This window comes from Hemitrygon akajei, chromosome 16 (genome assembly GCF_048418815.1).
Source record: "Hemitrygon akajei chromosome 16, sHemAka1.3, whole genome shotgun sequence".
Taxonomy (NCBI): Eukaryota; Metazoa; Chordata; class Chondrichthyes; order Myliobatiformes; family Dasyatidae; genus Hemitrygon; species Hemitrygon akajei.
The window spans coordinates 63,693,348-63,718,032 of NC_133139.1; the positions used below are offsets into that span (position 1 = coordinate 63,693,348).

At 40.1% G+C, this 24,685-nt stretch overlaps 1 protein-coding gene across 7 annotated transcripts in view; it reads left to right on the plus strand.

Annotated features, from left to right (window-relative positions):
- The window catches only part of dock6 (dedicator of cytokinesis 6), a 209,529-nt gene that overhangs the window by 149,316 nt on the left and 35,528 nt on the right, over window positions 1–24,685 (plus strand). For all 7 annotated transcript variants that reach the window (XR_012101800.1, XM_073069028.1, XM_073069029.1 and 4 more), the window contains 10 exons: window positions 791–917; window positions 1,564–1,648; window positions 3,260–3,356; window positions 4,208–4,342; window positions 5,564–5,716; window positions 9,325–9,483; window positions 10,983–11,083; window positions 11,189–11,381; window positions 17,461–17,604; window positions 18,799–18,930. Coding sequence is in view for 6 of the 7 variants with exons in the window: in XM_073069028.1 (XP_072925129.1) it covers window positions 791–917; window positions 1,564–1,648; window positions 3,260–3,356; window positions 4,208–4,342; window positions 5,564–5,716; window positions 9,325–9,483; window positions 10,983–11,083; window positions 11,189–11,381; window positions 17,461–17,604; window positions 18,799–18,930 (1,326 nt within the window). In the remaining variant the exon portion in view is untranslated. The remainder of the gene's footprint in view (window positions 1–790; window positions 918–1,563; window positions 1,649–3,259; window positions 3,357–4,207; window positions 4,343–5,563; window positions 5,717–9,324; window positions 9,484–10,982; window positions 11,084–11,188; window positions 11,382–17,460; window positions 17,605–18,798; window positions 18,931–24,685) is intronic.

Genomic DNA, 24,685 nt, shown 5'->3' on the forward strand with positions numbered 1-24,685 from the left:
TAGAACAGTTGCTATCTCTTGCATATTTATTTTCAAAAAGCAGTGATTTTTGTGACTGATAGTTGGCGAGTAATAAACAATAAAACAATTCAGAATTGTTTTGCACATTGTGGTTCCAAGCATTCGGGCATTCGGTTCCAAGAATGCCAGAAATGGCCGGGAGTGAAAATGAAATCGTTTCACTGCTTCAACAAGGTAGGAATGACAAAAAATTTGAAAATATCGACAATCAAATTGAATGTTACAATTAAAATGAATATTTGTGGATGCAATCATTGAAAGCACTATTTGATGGCAGTCCACTATCTACACTGATTTTGTTCATTTACTGTCAATCAAAAGAAAAAGTCTCTGATTTAATTCCTCCATTGATAACTATTAGGATCAGGTACACAGTTTTAGTTGCTTTGAGAGTGTTCTAATTTATTCAATTTTTCATTTAAATACATAATTCGATACTCAGTTAACAGTAGTTTGTCTTTTTTATAAATATTTCCAAGAAGCTTTGGCTAATTGATACAGTAGCTTAATTGGGACAAAACGTACTGGTCCCAATGTATCCCAAAGAACTGGAATCCACTGTATTTAATCATGTGATTGTAAAACTTTTTGAAAACCTAAAAGCAAAATTGAGCATCTTACAATAGCTAATAATCACGCTGTTGCCCTCTTGTTGTCCCCTTGTTCCTCCAGTTCTTCAAATTAAATAAGGCAAGAATAAACCAGGAATTAAGGAAGCCTTACAGTTGCTATTAAGGTTTTCATGAGATGATTGATTTGTTGGTTTCAGGGTAAAAAAGCTTTTGAACGGATTAATAGCTTGACATTTAAGAAATCTCAAGACATGAAAGCTCGGCTGGAAGAGGCCATTCTTGGCACCGTAGGTGCACGGCAGGAGATGGTACGGCGCAGTCGAGGTATGGCAAAAGCAATTTCTATGTCTACACCTTGTAGAATGGGGCTGAACTGTGAGGTTGTTCATTTAATGCATGCACTCATCCACTTCCAGAAATGGTCAATGCCTGCTTATCCCATACCCATCATGCTGATACTGAATTGCTTAACTACCGAAAACTAATGGAAAGAAGGTGTTGAAGCTGGATGTACATTGGTACCACATGAATGCAGATTGGTGTCAGTTTATATTATGATTTGAAACTGGAAATGTACCCTTCATTGTCTTTATTCACCGAGCATTAATTGGATTGGTGTTTGTTATCAAAGTCATGGACAGCAGCTTTCATTGCATGCAATGTCATTAAGGAACTTGGAAGAGACTATCAAGTCCCTACCAGTTCCAACAGAGCCCAAATTTGTAGACTCTGTAGAGCCAGGGATCAGAGTCAAAGTTGTAGAAAATACTCTGTGGCCTTTTATTTCCTGAAGTTACTTAAACTGGTGGAATGGATGAAAATAAAACATGACCATAACTGTTACAGTTAATTCATAACCCCCCCCCCCCCCCCCCCGTTTCAAACAAGTTGAATCTGTTCAATTCCTGATTAATAGAGAGAGGACTCTGTTGTAACTGGTCCAAATCATTTATTTTCCAACCTGATGTAGAGAGAAGCCCATATGGAAGCCAAGAGAATGTCCGTTGGAGGAAGAACATCACTCACTGGAGGCAAAATACAGATAAGGTTGACAAGTAAGTGCCTATTTCGACAGTGAAGCTTTTGAATAATGAAGAAGAATGATAGAGGGAAAAGGGAATAGTAATTACTAACAATAAATGGAAGGCAGAACAAGCACATAACTTTATAAGTAAACCCCCAAGGTCCTTGACCTTCCAATTCCCTGATTACTTTCTCATTATCTCGCTCAACAACTTCTGTATCTCCAATGAAAATGCAAAGTGCAGGTGCTCAAAATCAGAAACAAAAACAGAAAATGAGGGGATCAGGTATCATCTATGAAACATTGGCCATGGTTCTGTTGGATTAGGGTGTAGAATTGTTATTTTTTCTTGTAGTTGTCTTTCCTATGCTTGCTTACAATTTTTATATAATCACCTATATGTGTGTAATTGTTCAGTGAACTTACAGTAATTGGGTTATAGGTAATTCTGCCTTTTTCTAGAAGTTTCTCTGCAGCCTATGCCACGCCACTGAACCTGATGGTTTCATAGGTTGCATCCTATCAATAGAATCTCATTTATCTGTGTGAACTAGTTTTTAGTATAAGACAACCACAACTTCTTTGTTCTTTTTCTTTCTTTCTTTGGAATCAGAATCAGATTTAATATTACTGGCATATGTCTTGAATTTTTTTTGTGGCAGCAGTACATTGCAATACATAATAAAGAAAACTACAATATAAGAAGTGTGTGTGTATAATAAGTAGTGCAAAAAGAGAGGGAAAATAAGTCATGGGTTCATTGTCCGAAAAGAAGATTGATGGCGGAGGGGAAGAAGCTGTTCCTAAAACGTTTAGGGTGTGTCTTGGGTGATGGGGTTCTTAATAGTTGTGTCGTCAGAAAATTTATAGATGGGGTTTGAGCTGTGCCTAGCCACACTGTGGTGAGTGTAGAAAGAGTTGTTCTTGTAACTTTTAATAAAACGCCAATAGCCACCAAGTTTTATGCATCATTCTTGACTGATGATGAACCTCTGGATCACCAGGTCCAACAGTTCCCTTCCACATCAGAATTTTTGTTTCTTTTTCTGTATTCTCTCCATTTCTTGTGTGTATTTTTAAGATGTATGAAAAATGATCCCATACAGTATAGTTTCCCTATTTGCTTGTGCTAATTCTAAGTCCAACATGCACAGGCTTGAACTTACCAGGCTCACTAATGAAGTAACTGGTTTCATCTTATGTGGATGCAATGAAGCCTTGCTGGCCTGTACCATAACTCTTCCACTACAGGCAAGTTACTTTTGTGTGCAAGCAAAATCTACGTGCCAGCGTTTTACTACCAGCCATGACCTTTGACTCCAACAGAAAAAAATACAAAGCTTATCAATTTCTTTATCTCAGTAATAGGTCATCTATTGGGGATCCACTGCTTCAGTGTTTTCCCCAACCTATGCTTTTCTTGGCCCATATGTAAAGGAAGATGGTTACTTTGGGAGTATGTACATTAAGGGATATGGGGAAACAGCAAGAGTAGGCTTGCAAAGCAGTATGTTTTCTTAGTTTCCATACTAATATGCCTGAATTACCCAACTGTACCATGGGCTGTAAATTTTCTTTTTTCTCTCTCCCCCCCCCCCCCTCTACACTTCCCCCCTCTCTCTCTCTCCCCCACATTCTTTAGGACAAAGTCTGAAATGGAACATGATGCCTTAGTGGATGGGAACCTGGTTACTGAAGCTAACCTTGTGATTTTGGACACACTTGAAATCATCGTGCAGGTAAAGCATTAAATCTTGTGTCCAAGCAAGTGGTTAGTTTTGCCACAATTAGCTTCTGTGATTGTCAGATTAAGAGCCTGAGATGCACCAGTTACATGAGAGTAACATAAAGCAAATAACAGCCATTGATTCATGTCTTATAATGTCCTGATCAGTCATCATGTCTTAACTGAAAGTAAACAATGTTGGAGTTACAGCATTTCACTGTTGAAAAGAAAATAATTAGTATATCTGCCGTGCAGTTTCCAAAATATGCTGAAGTTCAAAAGCAGTTAGAGTTTAGGATAAAATGCATTGTAGTTTGCAGGGAATCAGCTGGACTGTTGGTTAAAGAACTTGGGTGTTTTAGATTTAGCTGTAAAGCACCTGAGATTGGAGCCATGCTTGATGCCTGTAAGGGTATGAACTGGAATGAATCAAAAGAATTTATTAAAACCAAATGCAATAAGCTGGGTTAATGAGAAGGGGATAAGGAATTGTTAGATAATATGTGAATGAACTACATAAAAACAATTACAACTGAATGTAAATAAATGAAAAAAATCATGGTTTGGATGATACTATCTAATTTTAATTTAGACGGTGTCTCATGTTGATTAAATACGTACAAAAGATTCTGCCAAAATCCAGAGCAACACACACATATGCTGGAGGAATTCAGCAGGTCAGGCAGCATTTATGGAGGGAATAAACAGTTCACATTTTGGCCTGAGACTCTTCATCAGTATTGGAAATGAAGGGGGAAGAAACCAGAATAAGAAGCTGGGGGAGGAGAATGAGCATCCACTAGCCTGTTTCTCCAGAATTTTGAGCATTGCTTTCACATTGATTGTATGTTTTACATTTTATAGACAGTCATGGTGACAGAATCCAAAGAAAGTGTGTTAACTGGAGTGTTGAAAGTCATTTTACATGGCATGGGCTGCAACCAGAGTGCCCTCTTCCTACAACACTGCTTTGCTACCCAACGGGCCCTCGTTTTCAAGGTAAGCAGCATGGCCCACTTTCATTAACCTTGTATCTAAGTTTGAAGTTAGGTCTTGGCTAGTATTTCAGGATCCAGTGGGACCACATACAACTAGTGCCTGGGAAACCTCTGATCGAGCTTCAGGTTCCAAAGTAAGTTTCATCCAATAGGTAATCATGCCACTGTGCAACCCTCTGTCATACATTTGTTCTTTATACATTGAAGCACTGTGAATTCAGTATTATAATCCTAAATTGTTAATAAAAACTTATTAAAAAGCTCATAAAAGCTTATTATTTTGGGGATACATATTTAAAATGCACAAGTAAAATATTTTCACTGAAGTTCAGTGATATTAATCTCCCACTCCAGCATTAAAACATTTTGTAGTTGCAAGCACTAGATCCTAATACTTTTGTGACCAGCCTACCTGCCATCAAAGACATAGACACAGAAAGCTGCCAGAAAAAGACAAGCAAAATCATGAAGAATACCACCCACCCATCAGGGAAGAGGCTTTGCAGCATCCACACCAGGACTACTAGGCTCAAAAACAGTTACTAACCCCCAGCTGTCAGACTGATCAACAGCCCCACCCCACCACCCCTATATACATATCACCTAATGTCACTTCATGTACATACAATCAGTCTATAAATACAATAGTTACTTCTTTGACATAGTTTTATATAGAATTGCTTTTATATTTATTGTGTTTTTTTCATTTGTGTTCTTTATGCTTGTTGTTCTTAATGCTGCATTAAATCAGGAATTACAATCATTTCATTCTCCTTTCTGCTTGTGTACTGAAAAATAACAATAAATAATATTGAATCTTTTATTAAACGTTACGAGAGCAGAACTCAAACAAAAAAGTGGAACTAAAGAGAACAAAGAAAATATAAAGGAAAAAGCAGTTGTGGTCATCTTTTTCTCAGACTAAAGATAACAAAATTCCGGTGATAACAATTAACCTATAGAATAGCCAGATTCAAGTGACATGACACCTGCTACTGAAAACTATGAATTTTCAAGAAATATACTGAAGTACCATTACTGGAAAATTCATTGAACATATATACAGTATAGGTGATTATCGAAAAATACAAACAAGCGTAGGAAAATTAAACAACAAGAAAAATACAAGGAAAATAATAATTCTACACACCAATCTAACGCAAGTCGATCAGAATGTGTTGAGGCGACCTCTTTGCCCTGCTTTCTGAATGTGTTTGTGCAGTTTCCAGAAATGTTGTTTGAGGAAGACACCGAGCTTTGTGCTGATCTGTGCTTGAGACTCCTGCGTCACTGCAGCAGCAGCGTGGGAACCATCCGATCACATGCTAGTGCTTCACTCTACCTCCTCATGAGGCAGAATTTCGAGATTGGCAATGTAAGTATATCAGTTAATTTCAATGTTGAACATGTAAGAGCAGTACATCAGTAGTAATCCAAATACACACAATAGCCACTTTATTATGTACACCAGTACACTTGCACGTTAATGTAAATATTTAATCAACCAATCATCTGCAACAACTCATTGCATAAAAGCATGCAGCCATGGTCAAGAGGTTCAGTTGTTGTTCAGACTAAACATCAGAATGGGGAAGAAATATGATCTAAGTGACTTTGACCATGGAATGATTGTTAATGACACACAGGGTGGTTTGAGTATCTCAAGAAACTGCTGATCTCCAGGGATTTTCACACACAAGTCTTTAGAGTTTTCAGGGAATGGTGTGGAAAACAAAAAAAAAACATCCAGTGAGTGGCAGTTCTGTGGGCGCAGCCACCTTGTTAATGAGAGAGGTCAGAGGAGAATGGCCAGACTGGTTCAAGCCAACAGGAAGGTGACAGTAACTCAAATAACCATGCCTTATAACAGTGGTGTGCAGAAGAGGGTCACTGAGTGCACAACACATCAAACCTTGAAGTGGGTGGACTACAACAGCAGAAAACCACTTAATAACTTGGCCATTGAGTGTATATTTTTCAGCAAGGAGAAACATAATCTTTTCATTCATATTTCTCGATCCCTCTATATCTTATATATTTCAGTTAAATCCCTCTCACTCTATTCTCCCAACAGATACAAGCCTTACCTGTTCAAGCTTTCCTCATGAGATAAGCCACTCATTCCAGAGTTTAGTCTAGTAAACGATCTCTGAACTGTTCTCAACGCGTCTACCCTTTCTTAAATAAAAAGACCATTGCAATATACAGTGTTCCAGATGTGGTGTCACCAGTACCCTATAAAATTAACATCTAACCACTCCCACACAAAATGCTGATGGAACACAGCAGGCCAGGCAGCATCTATAAGGAGAAGCACTGTCGACGTTTCGGGCCGAGACCCTTCGAAGTCCTGACGATGGGTCTCAGCCCGAAACGTCGACAGTGCTTCTCCTTATAGATGCTGCCTGGCCTGCTGTGTTCCACCAGCATTTTGTGTGTGTTGTTGTTTGAATTTCCAGCATCTGCAGATTTCCTCCTGTTTGCTATCTAACCACTCCACTCTGTCTTCAGTTCACTAGCAATAAATAATCATATCTATTAGCATTCTTAAATAGTTACTGAACCTGCATCCTAGGCTTCTGTAACTCATGCAGTAGTATATCCATATTTTTCTGCACCTGAGCTGGAATCTCTCACCATTTAGATGTTATGCTTTTTTAAACATTTTCCCTCCCATCTTTTAACAGCCAGTGCCTCAAGAAAATGCCATCCATCAGTAAGGACCCTCACCACCCAGGACATGTCTTCTTCTCACTGCTACCATCAGTGAAGAGATACAGGAGCCTGAAGATGCACATTCACTATTTTAGGAACAGCTTCTGCTCTACCATCAGTTTTCTGAATAGACCATGAATGCTTCCTCACTTTTTTGCTCTCTTTGCACTACTTATTTTTTGTTATATTGTAACTTTTAATGTATTGCACTGTATTGCTGCTGCAAAACAACAAATTTCACAACACTCTGTCAGCAATAATAAACATAATTCTGAATTTGAATGAACAATTTTACAACGTCCAATATCATGCTCCATTTGTCAGACCTTGCCCACTCTAACCTCTCTATATCTTCACTTTTTTAAGCTTCCTTATGACCTTTAAACTACATTTCCCCCTCACCCCCCCCCCCCCCATATATCTGAGCTGATGGGGAAATTAACAACCATACATATCTTCTATGCCTTCATGGAAGTCATTTATATAAATTGCAACATGTTGGGGACCAGCACTGATTCCTGTTGGCCACCCACTAATATATTATCTCCTACAACCTGAGCTTTCATTTCCCACAGTAACCTTAGTGCATGAGCTGACTCCCCTTTTTGTGCAGCACACATTACACCTTTGAAAAATTCCAATCAATCAATCAACCAAATATGATTTTCTTTTTAAAAACCATGTTAACTTGGCCTGATTATCTTATTTTTTCTAGGTGTCCTGCCATCATATCTTTAATAATAGTTTCTAATGATTTCTCTCTGACAGTGTTATGCTAACTGGCTTGGATTTCTTGCTCACTCTGGATATTGCTCCCAAGTTTTTCTTTTGTTTTCCCAGTTTTTCCCAAGGTTGTTCCCTTTCAGTTTCCAGCTTCTGTTTTTGGAATGTTACTTATTTCTTCCATAGTGCAAAATACCTGGTTAATTCCTTTGCCATCTTATTTTTCATTATTATTTTTCATTGTTCAACTCTGGATCATCTGGACCTCAAAGATGCATATATCAGGGTGCTCTTTATCAACTACAGCTTCTTGTGCAATTGGATCCCAATTTCCTGACTTGCAGACCCCAGTTAGTTTGGATTGGCAACAACATCTCCGCAGTCTCCGTCAGCACAGTTGCACCACAAGGCTTAGGCTCCTGCTCTACTTGCTCTACACTTATGACTGTGTGGCTAAGTATAGCTCCAATGCTGTATTTAAGTTTGCTGACAACGCCATTGTCGTAGGCCGAATCAAAGGTGGTGACAAATCAGCATATAGGAGAGAGATTGAAAATCTGGTTGAGTGATGCCACAACAGCGACCTCTCACTCAATCTCAGCAAGGAGGAGGAAACCAGAGGTCCATGAGCCTGTCTTCACTGGGGGGTCAGAGGTGGAGAGGGTCAGCAACTTGAAATTCCGCAGAGTTATCATTTCAGAAGACCTGGCCTGGGAATAAACAATTGATGTTTTGGACCGGGGCTGATGAAGGCTGTTGAATCGAAAAGTCAACTGTTTATTCCTCTCCATGATGCTGCCTGACCTGCTGGGCTCCCCCAGCATTTTGTGTGTGTGTGTTAATCTGAAACACTAACTCTGTTTTTCTCACTGCATATGCTGCCTGATCTGCAAACTATTTCCAATATTTCCTGTGTTTGTATCAAATTCTGTCATATGTCTTTTTTTTTTTTGCTTTTCTATATAGATTATATATTTAAATCATTACTGAGGAGACAGCAAGACCTTCGCTGCCTTTTATCTAACCTCATCTCCCCTTTGCAATGATGAGCCAAAAATGAGTGGGTGATGTGATAATGCAATGCGTTTAAAGAGAATTTCTCTGATTCCTAGTGAAGCTAGAGTCATTAAACAAAATAATTTATCACTTTGGATCAAGTGAGAGTTTTGATTTGAACCTTGGAGTCCCATTGGTCTATAGAGAAATCAGTGATATCCTAGAATAAACTCAGCACTTGCAGCTAGTTTACTGGTAACCGCACTGTCTCCACTGATGGCATATTATCACACTGTTTTATCATGCAGAGGCTGCGATGAGCTCTTATGCAATGTTTATTCTACAGCAGAGACCATTGTTCTGGTAAGAACAGAAAAATATCCCCAAAACCGTAGAGCTAACAGAAGAAACTAACCTGATATCCACTCCTAGTGATTGTACAGTATGTGCACCCACTGTAGCTTAATACTTACTGGGAGTTTGTCTTACAAACTGAATACTTATCTTCACATTAGAGAAACTGAACCAAGCATTTTGCTTTCTTTTAAGAATTTTGCCCGAGTGAAAATGCAAGTCACCATGTCACTGTCCTCACTGGTGGGGACTTCCCAAAACTTCAATGAAGAATACCTCCGGCGCTCGCTGAAAACAATCCTGACATATGCCGAGGAAGACCTGGAACTACGAGAAACCACCTTTCCTGAACAGGTAAAACACTTTGACCTGTTCTGGGCCAGCTCTGTAATGAAACATTGCAGAAGTTGTCATTAATGCCTGAGAAACAACAAACATTGCTGAGCACCTCTCCTGCCAAATGTCTGAGGACCAGTACAAAAGTTACTTATACACAATGCTAATTTTGACACTTCCAAAATTAAGAAGAAAGCAAATTTGGTTAAGAGAGCATTTTAACCCATTTTTGGCACTTCCATTGAAGGTAAGGGACAGGGAGGGAAACAAGGATATGGGGGGGGAAGGGAGATGGAGGGAGGAACAGAGAGAGAGGTGGGTGGAGGAAGAGACAGAGGCAGAGATGGACAGAGAGGTTGGTGGGGGGTCAGACAGAGAGGAAGAAGCAGAGATGGGGAGGCAGAGACAACACAGAGAGAGACAGTGCTCTATTACCCTTTCTGCTGCTATGAACCATTTATTTTTATACCAAGTATTACTCACTCTTTTGTGAAGAACACCCTGACCCTAGTTTTTAGCTTGTGATTGCCTTGCTTGAATTCATAACTTATATTTCTTCTCTGAGCCTACATTTTATTAGTGCTCTGTATTCTCCTCTGAAATGTTTATTAAGAACTATGAATATGCTCTTCCATTATTTTCTGGTTTTGGAATTTTTTTTTATTGTCACATGTATCCAGATCAGAGAAAAGCTTGTCCTGCTGTTTAACAGATCAAATCATTGCATAGAACATTGAACCAGAATAAGGTGAAACAATAACAATGCAGAATAAAGTGTAAACCCTACTGAAAAAAATGCTGTGCAGGTAAACGATAAAATGCAAGGTCATAATGTGGTGGAGTGTGAGGTCTGTTTAAGAATCTGATAGCAGTGGGATAGAAGCTGTCCTGAACATGGCAGTATGTGCTTTCAGGCTTTTGTATCTTCTGTCGAATGGGAGAGAGAAGAGAAAATATATCCTCCTTCTCTCCCCACCACCACCCCCCTACCCCCTCCACCCTGCCATCACATTTCTATCTTATTTCTGAAAAGACCGGAGATTGACAGACACATGGACCTCACTATTTTTTTACACATATTTCTTGACATTATTTTATGGCCTATTTTGCGTAATACACTACTACTGCCACAGAACAACAAAATGCATGACATATCAGTAATAAGAAACCCAAGTCTGGTTCTGGTAGATAATATTTTCAAAAATCCATTATTTTTCTTATCTGAATAGTGATTTGCTATGTTGAGATTTCACTGATTCAGTGAATTCTTGTGTGTCCCTTAAGTGGAGTGAACAGAATATGTATTTAACAGTCTGGAACTCAGCATTGAAAGCTAATTTGAGGTGATGACAGAGTACTAATTCACAGCCAAATGAGTCTCTTGACTGCATATTTAAGACATGCATATTTTTTTTAATGGAAGAAGGTCCAAAATCACCTTTGCATTTGTTTTCTTTTTGGGGGATTATTTGAACAAGTGTGCATGTGTTTTGACGTACTGTTCTTTTCATGTCCAGGTCCAAGACCTGGTGTTCAATCTGCACATGATCCTCACGGACACAGTGAAAATGAAGGAGCACCAGGAGGATCCCGAAATGTTGATGGATCTGATGTACAGGTCAGGACACTTTTATATCCCTTTTCACACCCTGTGTCCTGTGTTTTTGTGTTATCTAAGCCCAAACATATCTGGTTATGCTAACACCATGCCTTAATCTAATAGAATTGCCAAGGGTTACCAGACGTCACCAGATTTGCGCTTGACCTGGTTGCAGAACATGGCAGGGAAGCACTCAGAACGGGCCAACCATGCTGAGGCAGCTCAGTGCCTGGTACACTCTGCAGCACTGGTGGCTGAGTACCTCAACATGCTGGAAGATTGCCGGTACTTGCCCGTGGGTTGTGTCACTTTTCAGGTAAGTGGGCAAAGTTTCAGATAAAGATTAGCTTTATTTGTAACATGTACAGTGCCTTTAAAAAGTATTCACCCCCTTGGAAGTTTGCATACTTCATTGTTGTGCAACACTGAATCACACTGGAATTAATTTGGCTTTTTGACACTGATCAGCAGTAAAAGGCTCTTCTTATCAAAGTCAAAGCAGAGTGATCAAAATTAATTACAAATATAAAACACAAAATAATTGATTGCGTAACTTTTCACCACCCCTCTTTAATATGACACACCGAATCATCACCGGTGCAGCCAATTGGTTTTAAAAGTCACATAATTAGTTAAATGGGTATCTGTTTTTGGAGACCTCAATGCAGTCAAGGTGTTTCAATTGACTGCAGTACGAATACACCTGTATGTAGAAGGTCCAACTGCTGGTGAGTCAGTATCCTGGCAAAATCTACACCATGAAGGCAAAAGAGCACTCCAAGCAACTCTGATGTTGAAAAGCACAAGTCAGGAGATGGATTCAAGAATATTTCCAAGTCACTGAATATCCCTTGGAGTACAGTTAAGTCAATCATTAAGAAATGGAAAGAATATGTCACAGCAATGAATCTGCCTAGAGCAGACCATAAAAAAAATCTGAGTGACTGTGCAAGAAGGAGACTAGTGAGGGAGGCCACCAAGAGACCAATGACAACTCTGGAGGAGTTACAAGCTTCAGTGGCTGAGATGGGAGAGACTTCACATACAACTGTTGCCCAGGTGCTTCACCAATTGCAGCTTTATGGGAGAGTGGCAAAGAGAAAGCTACTGTTGAAAATAAACTCACATGAAATCTCAGCTAGAGTTTGCCAGAAGGCATGTGGGTGACTATGAACTCAACTCACATGATGCAGTGGAGATGATTCACTGTAGCAGGTCCTGGAAGATTGGGGAAGGTCCTGAAATGAATGCAGCAAAGTAGAAATCCTGGAGGAAAGCCTGATACAGTCTGCAAGAGAACTGCAACTTGGGAGAAGATTTGTTTTCCAGCAAGACAGTGACCGCAAATATAAAGCCAAAGCTACAGCAGAATGGCTTGAAACCAATAAAGTTAATGTCTTGGAGTGGTCAAGTTAAGAGTCCAGACCTCAATCCAATTTAGAATTTGTGGTTGGACTTGAAAAGGGCTGTTCAGTCATGATCCCATGCAATCTGACAGAGCTTGAGCAGTTTTGTAAAGAAGAATCGAGAAAAATTGCAGTATTCAGATATGCAAAGCTAATAGAGACCTATCCACACAGACTGAAGGCTATAATTGCTACCAAAGGTGCACCGTCTAAATACTAAATATTGACTTGAAGGGCTGAGTAATTATGCCATTAATTATTTTGTGTTTTATATTTGTAATTAATTTAGATCACTTTGTAAAGATTTGACTTTGACATGAAAGAGTCTTTCTGTTGATCAGTGTCAATAAAATAGGCAAATTAAATCCACTGTGATTCAGTGTTGTAAAGCAATAAAGCATGAAAATTTCCAGGGATGGGGGGAAAATACTTTTTTTATAGGTACAGTACATCAAAACGTACGGTGAAATGTCTTTTTGAATCAATGACCAATACAGTCCAAGGATGTGCTGGGAGCAGCCCATACGTGTTGCCACACTTCTGGTGCCAACATAGTATGCCCACAACTTAACTAGCATTAATTGTACTGTATGTCTTTGGAATGTGGGAGGAAGTTGGAGTACCCGGAGGAAACTCACAAGGTCACGAGGAGAAAGTAGACAACAGTGGGAATTGAACCCAGATTAGTGGTCGCTGATGCTGTACAGCAATGAGCAAACCGTGTAAGAAAACAGTAGATGTTGGGAAACACTGTTGGTCAGGTTACATCTGATAGGGAAGACAGTGTGTTAGAATGATTATTTTTCAACAGAACTGCATGGTCTGACAAAATGTTGTTGACCTGAAATTCAGTTACTATGCCCACTTGAAGATTCATCCCGTCTGCTGAGAATCTTTGATCAAAAGAGGAACTGACTGTGATATTGACAGTAGAGTGCTTTAGTCATCACTGAGAAGTTATGTATACTTTTGGATAAAAGAGTCTGATCTGCCTACTCAGCTGTTGAAAATTTGGTGCAACTGTGAACCTTTGTGAAAGAGTCATGAATAAACCACCAGCATGAATCACTTCCAATTATATAAACACAAGAGATTCTACAGATACTGAAAAACTTGAGCAACACACCCAAAATGTTGGAGGCACTCATCAAGTCAGGCAGCATCAATGCGGGCGAATAAACAGTGAAAGTTCTGCCGCAAAAAGGCAGGATCTCCCAGTGGTACCTATTTCAATTAGACTTTCCATTCCCATTCTGACATAGAACAGTACAGACCAGGAACAGGCCTTTCAGCCCACAATAAAACCATAAGATATAGGAGCAGAATTAAGCCATTTGGCCCATCAAGTCTGCTCCACCATTTCATCATGGCTGATTCAATTTTCCTCTCAGCCCCAATATCCTGCTTCCCTCCCCGTATCCTTTCATACTATGACCAATCAAGAATCTGTCACTCTCTGCCACAGGTAGATGTTGAGGCCATGTCTGTATGTATACTTAAGGTATGAATTCCACAGGTTCACCACACTGGCTAAGAAATTCCTTCTCATCTCCTTTTCATGAGACAAGCCATTCAAACCTATAATTATTTTTGTGAACCTCCTCTGAATCCTTTCCAGTGTCAGCACATCCTTTCTAAGATAAGGGTCCAAAACTGCTCACAATACTCCAAAGTGAGGCCTCACCAGTGTTTTATAAAGCCTCAACATTACATCCTGGCTTTTATATTCTAGTCCACTTGAAATGAATTCTAACATCACATTTGTCTTCCTCACCACTGACTCTACCTACAAGTTAACCTTCAGTGAGTCATGCACAGGAACTCTCAAATCCCCTTGCGACACAGATTTTTTGTATTTTCTCTCCGTTATATTCAACCCTTTCATTTCTTCTACCACAATGTATGACCATACACTTCCAGACACTGTATTCCATCTGCCACTTCTTTGTCCATTCTCCTAATCTGTCAAGTCCTTCTGTAGCCACTCTACTTCCTCAAAACTACCTGCCCCTCCATGTATCTTCATATCATCTGCAAACTTTGCAACAAAGCCATCAATTCCATCATCCAAATTATTGACATATAATGCAAAAAGAATCAAGCCCAATACCAATGACATAGGTAGACAAGGTGAGGAGGTCCTGAAGAGAGGTTATAGGGAGATAGGTAGAAAGCTGAGAAACAGGACCTCCAGGAGAGTAATCTCTGCATTGCTGCCTGTACCACGTGCCAGTGAGGCTAAGAATAGGATGATTTGGCAGGTGAATGCGTGGCTGAGGAACTGGTGCAGGAGGCAGGAGTTCAGATTTATGGATCATTGGGATCTCTTCTGGGGAAGATGTGACCTGTACAAAAGGGACTGGTTACACCTGAACCCAAGGGGGTCCAAAATCCTTGCAGGCAGGTTGGCTGGAGTTGTTTGGGTGGGTTTAAACTAATTTGGCAGGGGGCTGGGAACTGGAGTGATAGTACTGAAGATGAGGCAGTTTGTTTACAAACAGACACATTATGAAGTGAGACTCCTAGCAAAGAGAGGCTGACAGTTGGGTAAAATCACCGTCAATAGGATGAGTTGAAATTCCCTTGCGTGTAGAAGAATGAGGGGAGATTTGATAGAGGTATATAAAATTATGATGGGTATAGATAGAATGAATGCAAGCAGGCTTTTTCCACTGAGGCTAGGAGAGAAAAACACCAGAGGACATGGCTTAAACGTGAAGGGGGGGTAAGTTTAAAGGGAACATTAGTGGGGGCTTCTTCACACAGAGAGTGGTGGGAGTGTGGAATTAGCTGCCAGATGAAGTGGTAAATGCAGGCTCACTTTTAACATTTAAGAAAAACTTGGACAGGTACATGGATGAGAGGTGTATGGAGGGATATGGTCCAGGTGCAGGTCAGTGGGACTAGGCAGAAAAATGGTTCGGCACAGCCAAGAAGGGCCAAAAGGCCTGTTTCTGTGCTGTAATGTTCTATGGTTCTAAAAAAGATGGACAAAATTGAAAAGAGTGAAATCAGGACTGAAGGTGTTATTTGAATGCGTGCAGTATACAGAATAAGGTAGATGAACTTGCAGCACAGTTACAGATTGGCATGTATGATGTTGTAGGCATCACTGAATCATGGCTGAAAAAAGATTATAGTTGGGAGCTTAATGTTCAAAGATACACATTGTATTGAAAGGATAGGCAGGAAGGCAGAGGGGGTGGCATTGCTCTGTTGGTAAAAAGTGAAGTGACGTGGCAATAGAAGACAAGGAAATGGCAGACGAACTGAATGTAGCAGAATGGTGAAAGTTTCAGGTGTCAGGGTTCAGGCAGTCTGTGAAGTTAACATTACTAAGGAAAAAATCTTGGGAAACAAAAGGTCTGAAGGTAGATAAATCGTCTGGACCAGATATCGTACATCCCAGAATTCTGAAAGAGGTGGTTGAAGAGATTGTGGAGGCATTAGTAATGATCTTTCAAGGATCACTAGATTCTGGAATGGTTCCAGAAGACTGGAAAATTGAAAATGTCACACCACTCTTCAACAAGGAGGAGAGGCAGAAGAAAGGAAATTATAGTTCAGTTAACCTAACTTCAGTGGTTGGGAAGAAGTTGGAGTTGATTGTTAAGGATGTGATTTCAGGGTACTTGGAGGTACATAATAAAATATGCTGTAGTCAGCATGGTTTCCTCAAGAGAAAATCTGGCCAAACAGATCTGTTGGAATTCTTTGAAGTAACTAGCAGGATGGACAAGGGAGAATTAATTGATGTTGTATACTTCGATTTTCAGAATGACTTTGTCAAGATGCCACAAATGAGGTTGCTTCACAAGTTAAAAGCCCAAGGTATTAGATGAAAGATACTAGCATGGATAAAGCAGTGTTGATTGGCAGGAGGCAGCGAATGGTAATAAAGGGAGCATTTTCTGGTTGGCAGCTGGTGCCTAGTGATATTCCACTGGGCTTTGTTTTGGGGCCACTTCTTTTCATGATATATGTCAATGATTTGGATGTTGGAATTGATGGCTTTGTGATCAAGTTTGCGGACAATACAAAGATAGGTGAAGGACAGGTAGTATTGAGGAATCAGAGAGTGTGCAGAAGGAATTTTACAGATTGGAAATGTGCAGAGGATGTTTCCTATAGTGGATAAGTCTGGGACCTGAGGGCACTTCTTCAGAATAGGGGTGTCCATTTAAAACAGAGAAAGGGAAATGAATCTGTGGAACTCATTGCCACAGACGACTATGGAGGCCAAGTGATTGAGTATATTTAAAGCAGTGGTTGATAGGTTCTTGAATAGGAAGAGCATCAAAGTTTACAGGGAGAAGACAGGAGAATGGGCCAAATGGCATAATTCTGCTCCTATGTCTTATGGAAAACACTATGGTTGGCAGTGCAAGAATTGAATTTGACAATGCTCAAGATTCTAGGGCTGAAGTAATTTGTGAAGAAAGAAAACAGAGGAACTATAGCAGAATTTGAAAATCTGTTGCCCTAAAAAACAAGCTGCTGAAGTGAATTAGCAGGTGAGGCAGCATATGTGGATGGAAATGTGCAGTCAACATTTCAGGCTGAGACCCTTCATTATGAACTGGTGAAGACCCTTCTGCATTGACAAAATGTCATCTGTTCATTTTTCCCCACAAGGGCAGCATGATTGCATAGTGGTTTGTGTAATGCTGTACAGTACATTCTCCCCGTGACTACATGGGTTTCCTCCAATTGTTCCGATTTCCTCCCACGTTACAAAGATGTATTGGTTAGGAGATGAATTGGTTACATGGATGTAATTGGATGGCATGGGCTCATGGGCCAGAAGAGGCTGTTACTGTGCTGGATGTCTAACATACTGCCTGACCTGCTGAGTTCCCCCAGCGTTTGTTTATTGCTTAAGGTTCCAGCATCTGCAGGCTTGTGTCTCCATTTACTTCATGCTTAACCAATAAATTCAGCCAAGACAGGAACCTGTGTTTTTAATTCTGTGCACTTTTCTCCATAAAGAATATATCATCAAATGTTCTTGAGGAATCGGCTGTATCAGATGATGTTCTTTCTCCGGATGAAGAAGGAATTTGTGCTGGGAAATATTTCACGGAAGCTGGCCTGGTGGGATTGCTGGAGCAGGCAGCAGCATCTTTTACAATGGTACATTAATATGGCCCATTTTCTCCTCTGCTTTGTGACTCTAAACTAAACCCATCCTGTTCATTTTGTGAATATGTCTCTTTTTTGCTGTTGCACGCTCTCTTTTTCTCTTCCTTTCACGATCTTCTGTTCATCCCCTCTCCCTCCGTACCTCCTATTCTCCCACCTAATCTGATTATACCTTAGAGAGGAAGGGAGTACTTTTTCTTGGGTGCAACCATTTATTGTTCCTTCTGAACCTTTCAAGCCTCACAAACCCACAGAGTCACCTTATCTAAGCTCCCAGCCTAGATTTCAAGTTTGATTACTTGGAGGACTGAGTTCAAGAGCCGCGAGGTAATGTTTCAGCTCTGTAAAACCCTGGTTAGACTACACTTGGAATATTGTGTTCAATTCTGGTTGTCTCATTATAGGAAGGATGTGGCATCTTTAGAGAGGGCACAGTGGAGATTTACCAGGACGCTGTCTGGATTAGAGAGCATGTCTTATGAGGGTAGAATGAGTGAGGTAAGACCTGGAGCAAATGAGGATGTGAAGTGACTTGATAAAGGTGTACAAAATGATAAGAAGCATAGATTGAACGGACAGCCCGAGTCTTTCCCAGGGTAGAAATGACGAATACCAGGGGCATAATTTTAAGGTGATTGGAGGAAAATATGGGGGGAGATGTGAGAGGTAAATTTTTTGCACAGAGAGGGGTGGGTGCATGGAGCACATTGTCAGGGGCAATGTATGAAGCAGATACGTCAGGAACCTTTAAAACAAACTTTGATAGGCACATGGATATTAGAAAAATGGAAGAATATATAGGTGGGAAGGGTTAAACTGATCATAGAGTAGGTTAAAGGGTCAGCACAACATTTTGAGCTGAAATGCCTGTAATGTGCTGTAATGTTCTGAGATTAAAAAGATCAATTATGAAGGGAAGTCTCCTTGCAGAACTATTACTTTCTTAACATAGAGTACCACTCCATAGGACTATGGTGTAGAAATGTAGAGCTAATGTAACTTGATGGACTGTTTCTAACACAGACTTTTTCTTCATTTAGACCCCGGCTAGGAATTTTGGGTTTTTAAGAATGAGACAGGATTAGCCTTTATAATACTCATAATGAGTTCACAGGTGAAAAAGAATCTTTGTCCTGCTGCTCAGTCCCAACGTCCAGTACCTGATTTTCTTTCTGACCTCGGCAGGCTGGGATGTATGAAGCTGTTAATGAAGTCTACAAAATCCTGATCCCAATTCATGAAGCCAACCGAGACAATAAGAAACTGGCAACAATCCATGGAAAACTACAAGATGCCTTCAATAAAATCTCTAATCAGGTATTGAACTTCAACTTAGTAACTGACTTTTTAGTAATTGGAGTATGCATGAAATTCATTTGCTGAATATTTTTAGAGTTAGGGGTTGGGGTGGGAAGTTAAGATATTCTTCCTAACCATTTTCTATCACTTCCATTGCCCCTCATACTATAAAATAAGACAGGATTGGTCTGTAATGCTATTGAGTTGACTGCAGTGTTTTGTATGTGAAACTTCCCTCTTTATCCACACACACACACACTCTTGGAGAAAGGGCTTCACATATCCCTTTGTCACTTACCCATATCTCTCTTCCTCAATCACATTGGTCAACACTAGCCTGTATATTTGAGATTCAAAATAATATGGTTTCCCTGCCCAAGTTAAAAAGTTTTCAGCATAGAGAATTTAACCACAACAGTGATTCTGAAACAGTAAGATATTAGCAAACAATTGTTTTATATTAAACCAGGTAATGAGATGTATGTTTTAAGAAGCATTTCAAAGGGAAAGAGAGAGGTATAGCAAGAGAATTCAAGTTCAGTGCCTGAACATCCATGCATTAGCAGCACAGAAGACAGAAAGATCTGGACGAAAGCCACAGCTGTGGGAAGGAAGAACTTCCACTCCAACCTTAAGGGGTAAAGAAACCTGGGCCACATCACTAATGGGAAAAAGATGCAGCATTCTAATAAGGAGACTATCAGAAAGATTAATTCCAGCAGGGTCCTTCTCTGAGAAAATGCTTGGAGAACACTCTGTCTTAGCTAAAACACTTTTTTTTGGAGAGATGGGCATAAGATATCATGGTGATATTTATGGTCCAGGCCTGTTAGCATTGTCTGGGTGAGGTGTCACCTTTGCTGCAACTATTAGTAACTGCTGAACTGATTGCTCCTATTTCATAAGACGATAAAACAAAGGAACAGAATTAGGCCATTCAGCCCATCCATTCTGCTCTGCTTTTCAGTCATTGCTGATTTATCAAGCCTCTCAGCCCCATACTCCTGCTTTTCCCCATAACCTTTGATACCATTACTAATTAAGTACCTATCAACCTCCACTTTAAATATACCCATATTCCCTCTGTTATCTCCATCAATCTGGCCCAAAAACACCAGCATCAAAAGAAACATGCTGCAATAAATTTAATGATGGAAACTCTCAAGCTCCTTATGTAGTTAACTAGTATTCAGTACCTCAGGTTCTCCTGTCAACTTTGGATCCTGTTCAACTAAAATTGGCAGCTATGTTGAGATTGTTGGTATCACTCCAAGAATAACCAGGACTGGAGACATTGTCCCAATGCAGGATTTCAACCAAAAATGTCAACCATTCCTTTCCCCTTCGCTTATGCTGCTCGACCCACTGAGTTCTTCTAGCAGTTGTTTGTAAAGCCAAGACTGCTTTGATGACAATGACCAGGAGATCAAGAAGTTAATTAAAGACAGTGCAAAATATTTCTGGTTTGGAAACTTCGTCATGTCATGAGAGGTGAAACAATGCTATGGCTCCCTGCAAGTCGAGGTCAAGGAAAAGAATCTCTGACATAGAGAACAGATGGCAGGAATGTGGGAGACACCAAGAACGTATGCAGGTTTCTCACTGCTATCAAGGCCATCTATGGCCCAAATCCGTAAGTCCTAATCCCACTAAGAGAAAGGTATGGAAGTTAAGTTCCTCTGCAGCAATGACTCTGCCATGATAGTAGTGTAATAAGTCAGACCAGACACTACATCCTCACCAATGGACAGAGTTTCAATGAAGCCCAGTGTCCAACACCATTTTGTTACTGTGCTGCATTTTGCCTCCAACAATCTTTCCTCTGGAGCAGAGTTAATCTACAGCCCAAATAAGAAGCTATTCAATGGAAAATGCAGCCTTTCTCCAAAGTGATCGTCTCCCTGGAGGTGAGCTATGGTACACTGACGATACATGGATATGCGTGTTCAGGCGTCAAATGTCAAAGTCATTAGTTGATTTATTGAAGATGGGCCCTGCACTCAGCATCTGCAGAAGCCTTGACCGAATTGCTCCCCCTCCCCATTGTTCGACACAACCCTTTGATCGTAAACTTTCACAGGAAACTGTGGACCAATTCCCATATCTGGGGAGCAGCCATCTCTCAGCGAAGACGATAGCAGTGCCGAAACTTACTGTCACTTTTGGTGAGCCATTGCCTTTGTTTAACTTAGGAGATGGTGTTTGAAGGTCAGAACCTCAAACCCAGCACAAAATTCTGGGCAGCACAGCAACGGAACATTATTACCTTGCCATCAGCCTGGGTTCAATTCCACTGCTGTATGTAAGGGGTTTGTACAACCTCCCTGTAACAGCTTCAGTTTCCTCCCACATTCCAAAGATGTATGCATTGGTCACATAGATGTAATTGGGCAGCGTGGGTTCGTTGGGTTAGAATGGCCTATTAACGTGCTATATCTCTAAATGAAAAATAAAAATAAATGAAGAAAATTCAGTCTTCAAGCAGTGGTGAGCCTTTTCAAGGTTTATATTGCTTAAAGGAATTAAAAAGATTTCAACACTGCCGCCTCCACAAGGAAGTGAAGCAGACCGAACCTGGTGTCCTCTTTCAGGCTCACATCTCTGACACCAAGGCCTTAATTACAATTAGTTATGCTTGGCAAGTCACATCATTCACTCGCTTGATATCAGACTCCTAAAATAGTGTTCTGAGCTCTGTCACAGCAAGAGATTACCAGACCATCCGAGGCAAAGGTTCAAATATGGCATCAGACCTCAATATAAATGCAATATCCCCACTTACTCCTGGGGGAATGCCCAAGCCCATGACTGCTTAAAGTGAGAAAAAAGCAATAGGGAAGGCAATGTGACCTTGATTCCATGTGTTAGAAATACACAGTAGCCCAGTGCATAACAGAAGGAATGCATCACCTTACAAACACCTGCATCTCCTGCCGTTTCTCCAAAGTACTACAGTGGAAAAGTGCACAGTTCCTACATCAGCCACTTCGAAGCTACAGATCCTGGTGGGAGCCAGTCATCTCGACCACCAGGGATTGCCTAAGGAGCAGGATGTTCAACTCAAAGTTCAAACAAAATCTATCATCGAAGTACGTAGCTGTCACCCTGAGATTCATTTTCTTGTGGGCATTCACGTAGAACCAAGAAATGCAGTAGGAATCAATGAAAAACTACACAGAAAGACTGACCAATATGCAAAAGAAGACAAACTTAAATAACCGGGACTGTTGCAGATTCAGATTGAGCTAAATGGATTCAATTACAGTTTTGGTAGAGCCAGCAACGAGAGATACAGTACCTTTCTGCCCTTTAACTGAAAGTCAAGCAGTGTGTAAAAAAATTTAATCATGCAAAATTATGAGCAGATTTAAAAAGCTGGAGTTCAGTGCTTGTATATCCCAAATCATGCCACATGGTGGTGCAGACATACCTTCTTTCATGTTTTAAATTGACTGTTGCATCACAATCAGTTTCACTGGTATCAATAAATGCATCTATAAAAAAATTCTTTAAGTCAGTTCCTGAAACGTTAATTTGAGAGGTGGTTGATATGCTTTACTTTTCTCGTAGTGTTGTTGGATTTAAGTGCAGCTCAAACTGAATGAAGAAGTGGAGATGAGAGCAGAACTACAACATTTCTTTAAAATTTTCAGCTCCATCACTTTACATCTGATTTAAATCTCAATGATCAAACCCATTTTAACTGTGAAGCTCATTCTCACATGAGGCACACTTGAAAAAGTATCCCAATTTCATGGGGTTGCCATCTGTTGTGGATCATAAATCTTATTCGTTCGAGTAATGGCTGTGTGTTAAAAGTGCATGGTGCAAGTAGGTGACTACTGGCTAATTTTTAACAAGGGAAAAATATTTGTTCTGTGGGCCACAGCAGAAGTTTGCAAAAACGTGCAGCCCAGCTTGGTACTTGATACCCTTCAAACACAATAGGAACTGACTTTAAAGTTCAGTACTGTTTTTATGCTGTACTTATCCTATGCTGAATTTTAAAATCAAAACGAAGCAAAAGTTTTGTGAGGGGAAGTATTTAAGAATTTGTGATTAATAATATTCTCAATAGGCTAGATCTGAACCACATCTCTTGGTCATCCCCACACTAGCTCAAGACCACTCTTCATGGTCTCATGGCTGTCGATGACCTGAGTCCTTGCTTATTCTATCAGAAAGCATTTTAGTTTTGCAAAAGGTCTCTAGTGACAAAATATTTAGAAACATTTCAATAAAATTTAAATATTTTTAAAAACTGAAAATTACTTAAAAGAACAATTTAAATTAATTAAAATGTTAATACTATTTAAAATAAAGATGGAAGGAAAGAAACACCTTACTTCACAGTGAAGTTCAGTGGCCTGATTTGAATGTATGAGGCCATTCTAGATATGCCAGGTGTGGCTGACGGATATGCTTTGTAACTGGCCCCTCAGCCTGGGTTGCCCCCACATGTCCATGGCACAGATCTCGAATGCACCGGCTGAATCTAGCCAGTGGTTTACTACAAAGTGGCTAGCAATCAGTGCGGTCTGGCCCAAAAAATTTTGCCTCCACAATTGGAGTTTGCTCTCTTTCCCAAATAGTTCCAAAAATGGTGATTAACTCCAGTGGGTGAGGAGAAAAGTGTAGTTTAGTATGTCTCTGGGGAAGCTTTGCTGAGAGCTTCCATTATGATATACTGACTGTAGAGTTCCTGTTATCTCAATCTATAGTTTAAGAACTTTAATGTCTATGTGGTGTGGCTGGATGTTTGTCACCACCCTTTATACTGAGATGAGGGATTAGCTGCTATTAACCCTATTCAAGCTTCACCTGGACATGCACCACTGCCCAGCCTTTACCATTTTACATCCTCTTCCCATAGTGCATTTCACTCAAAGCTTAGAAATGACAATATCAAAAAGATGCAGATATAGGAGTTCCTTAGAACAGAGTTTATAATCTTTGTGCTTGCTTTAGCATCAGGCACACAGGTATGAAGATTATATGGGGGATTGACTCAACAATTACAGGTAGTGTTCTCACTTGGGGCTTTCTCATTTTCTGTTGATGAAGGGAAAAATGCAGAGCTTCATAGTGCAACCTTGTGCGATTCAAATTACATTTATTATCAAAGTATATATGCAGTATACAACCCTGAGATTTGTCTTCCCACAGATGAATTTCAGGGTGTACGTATATAATATAAATATAGGATCTTAGGGTGTATATATAGAAACTACAGTAAGCAACTTAAATTCTTCTCTTTCCTTACCAGAGATGTTAATTAATCCCCCTTACATTTAACATTGATGTGTACTTTGCACTGTGATGTGGACTGACTGACCCTGACTGATGTGCACACCTTTTCATGAGGCTGATTGCCATGTACCCCTCAATGTGAAACCAACTATGTACCACATCACTTTGTCTTACTGGTATACTCATTACTATGATATTAACAGGCATATCCCCCCCCACCATGACACTGACTAACTGTATCCCTGACTGTGTCTGTATATTTAACTGTGTATTCCCTCACTGTGATGCTGACAGATGTATATCCCCCATCACAATGCTGACTAATAGTACCTCTCACTGTGGTGCTGACAATTTGTATCTCCCTGTGAGTCTGACTGATGTTTTGTCCTCATTATGTTTCTGACTGACATGTACCACTCACTCTGGGTGATTGGTGTGTACATTTCTGTAGTGTTGTTTGTTAAATTTGGGATACTGCCACTCCTGTATACCAGAATCACTTTATAAGTCACGGCCTTGAAAA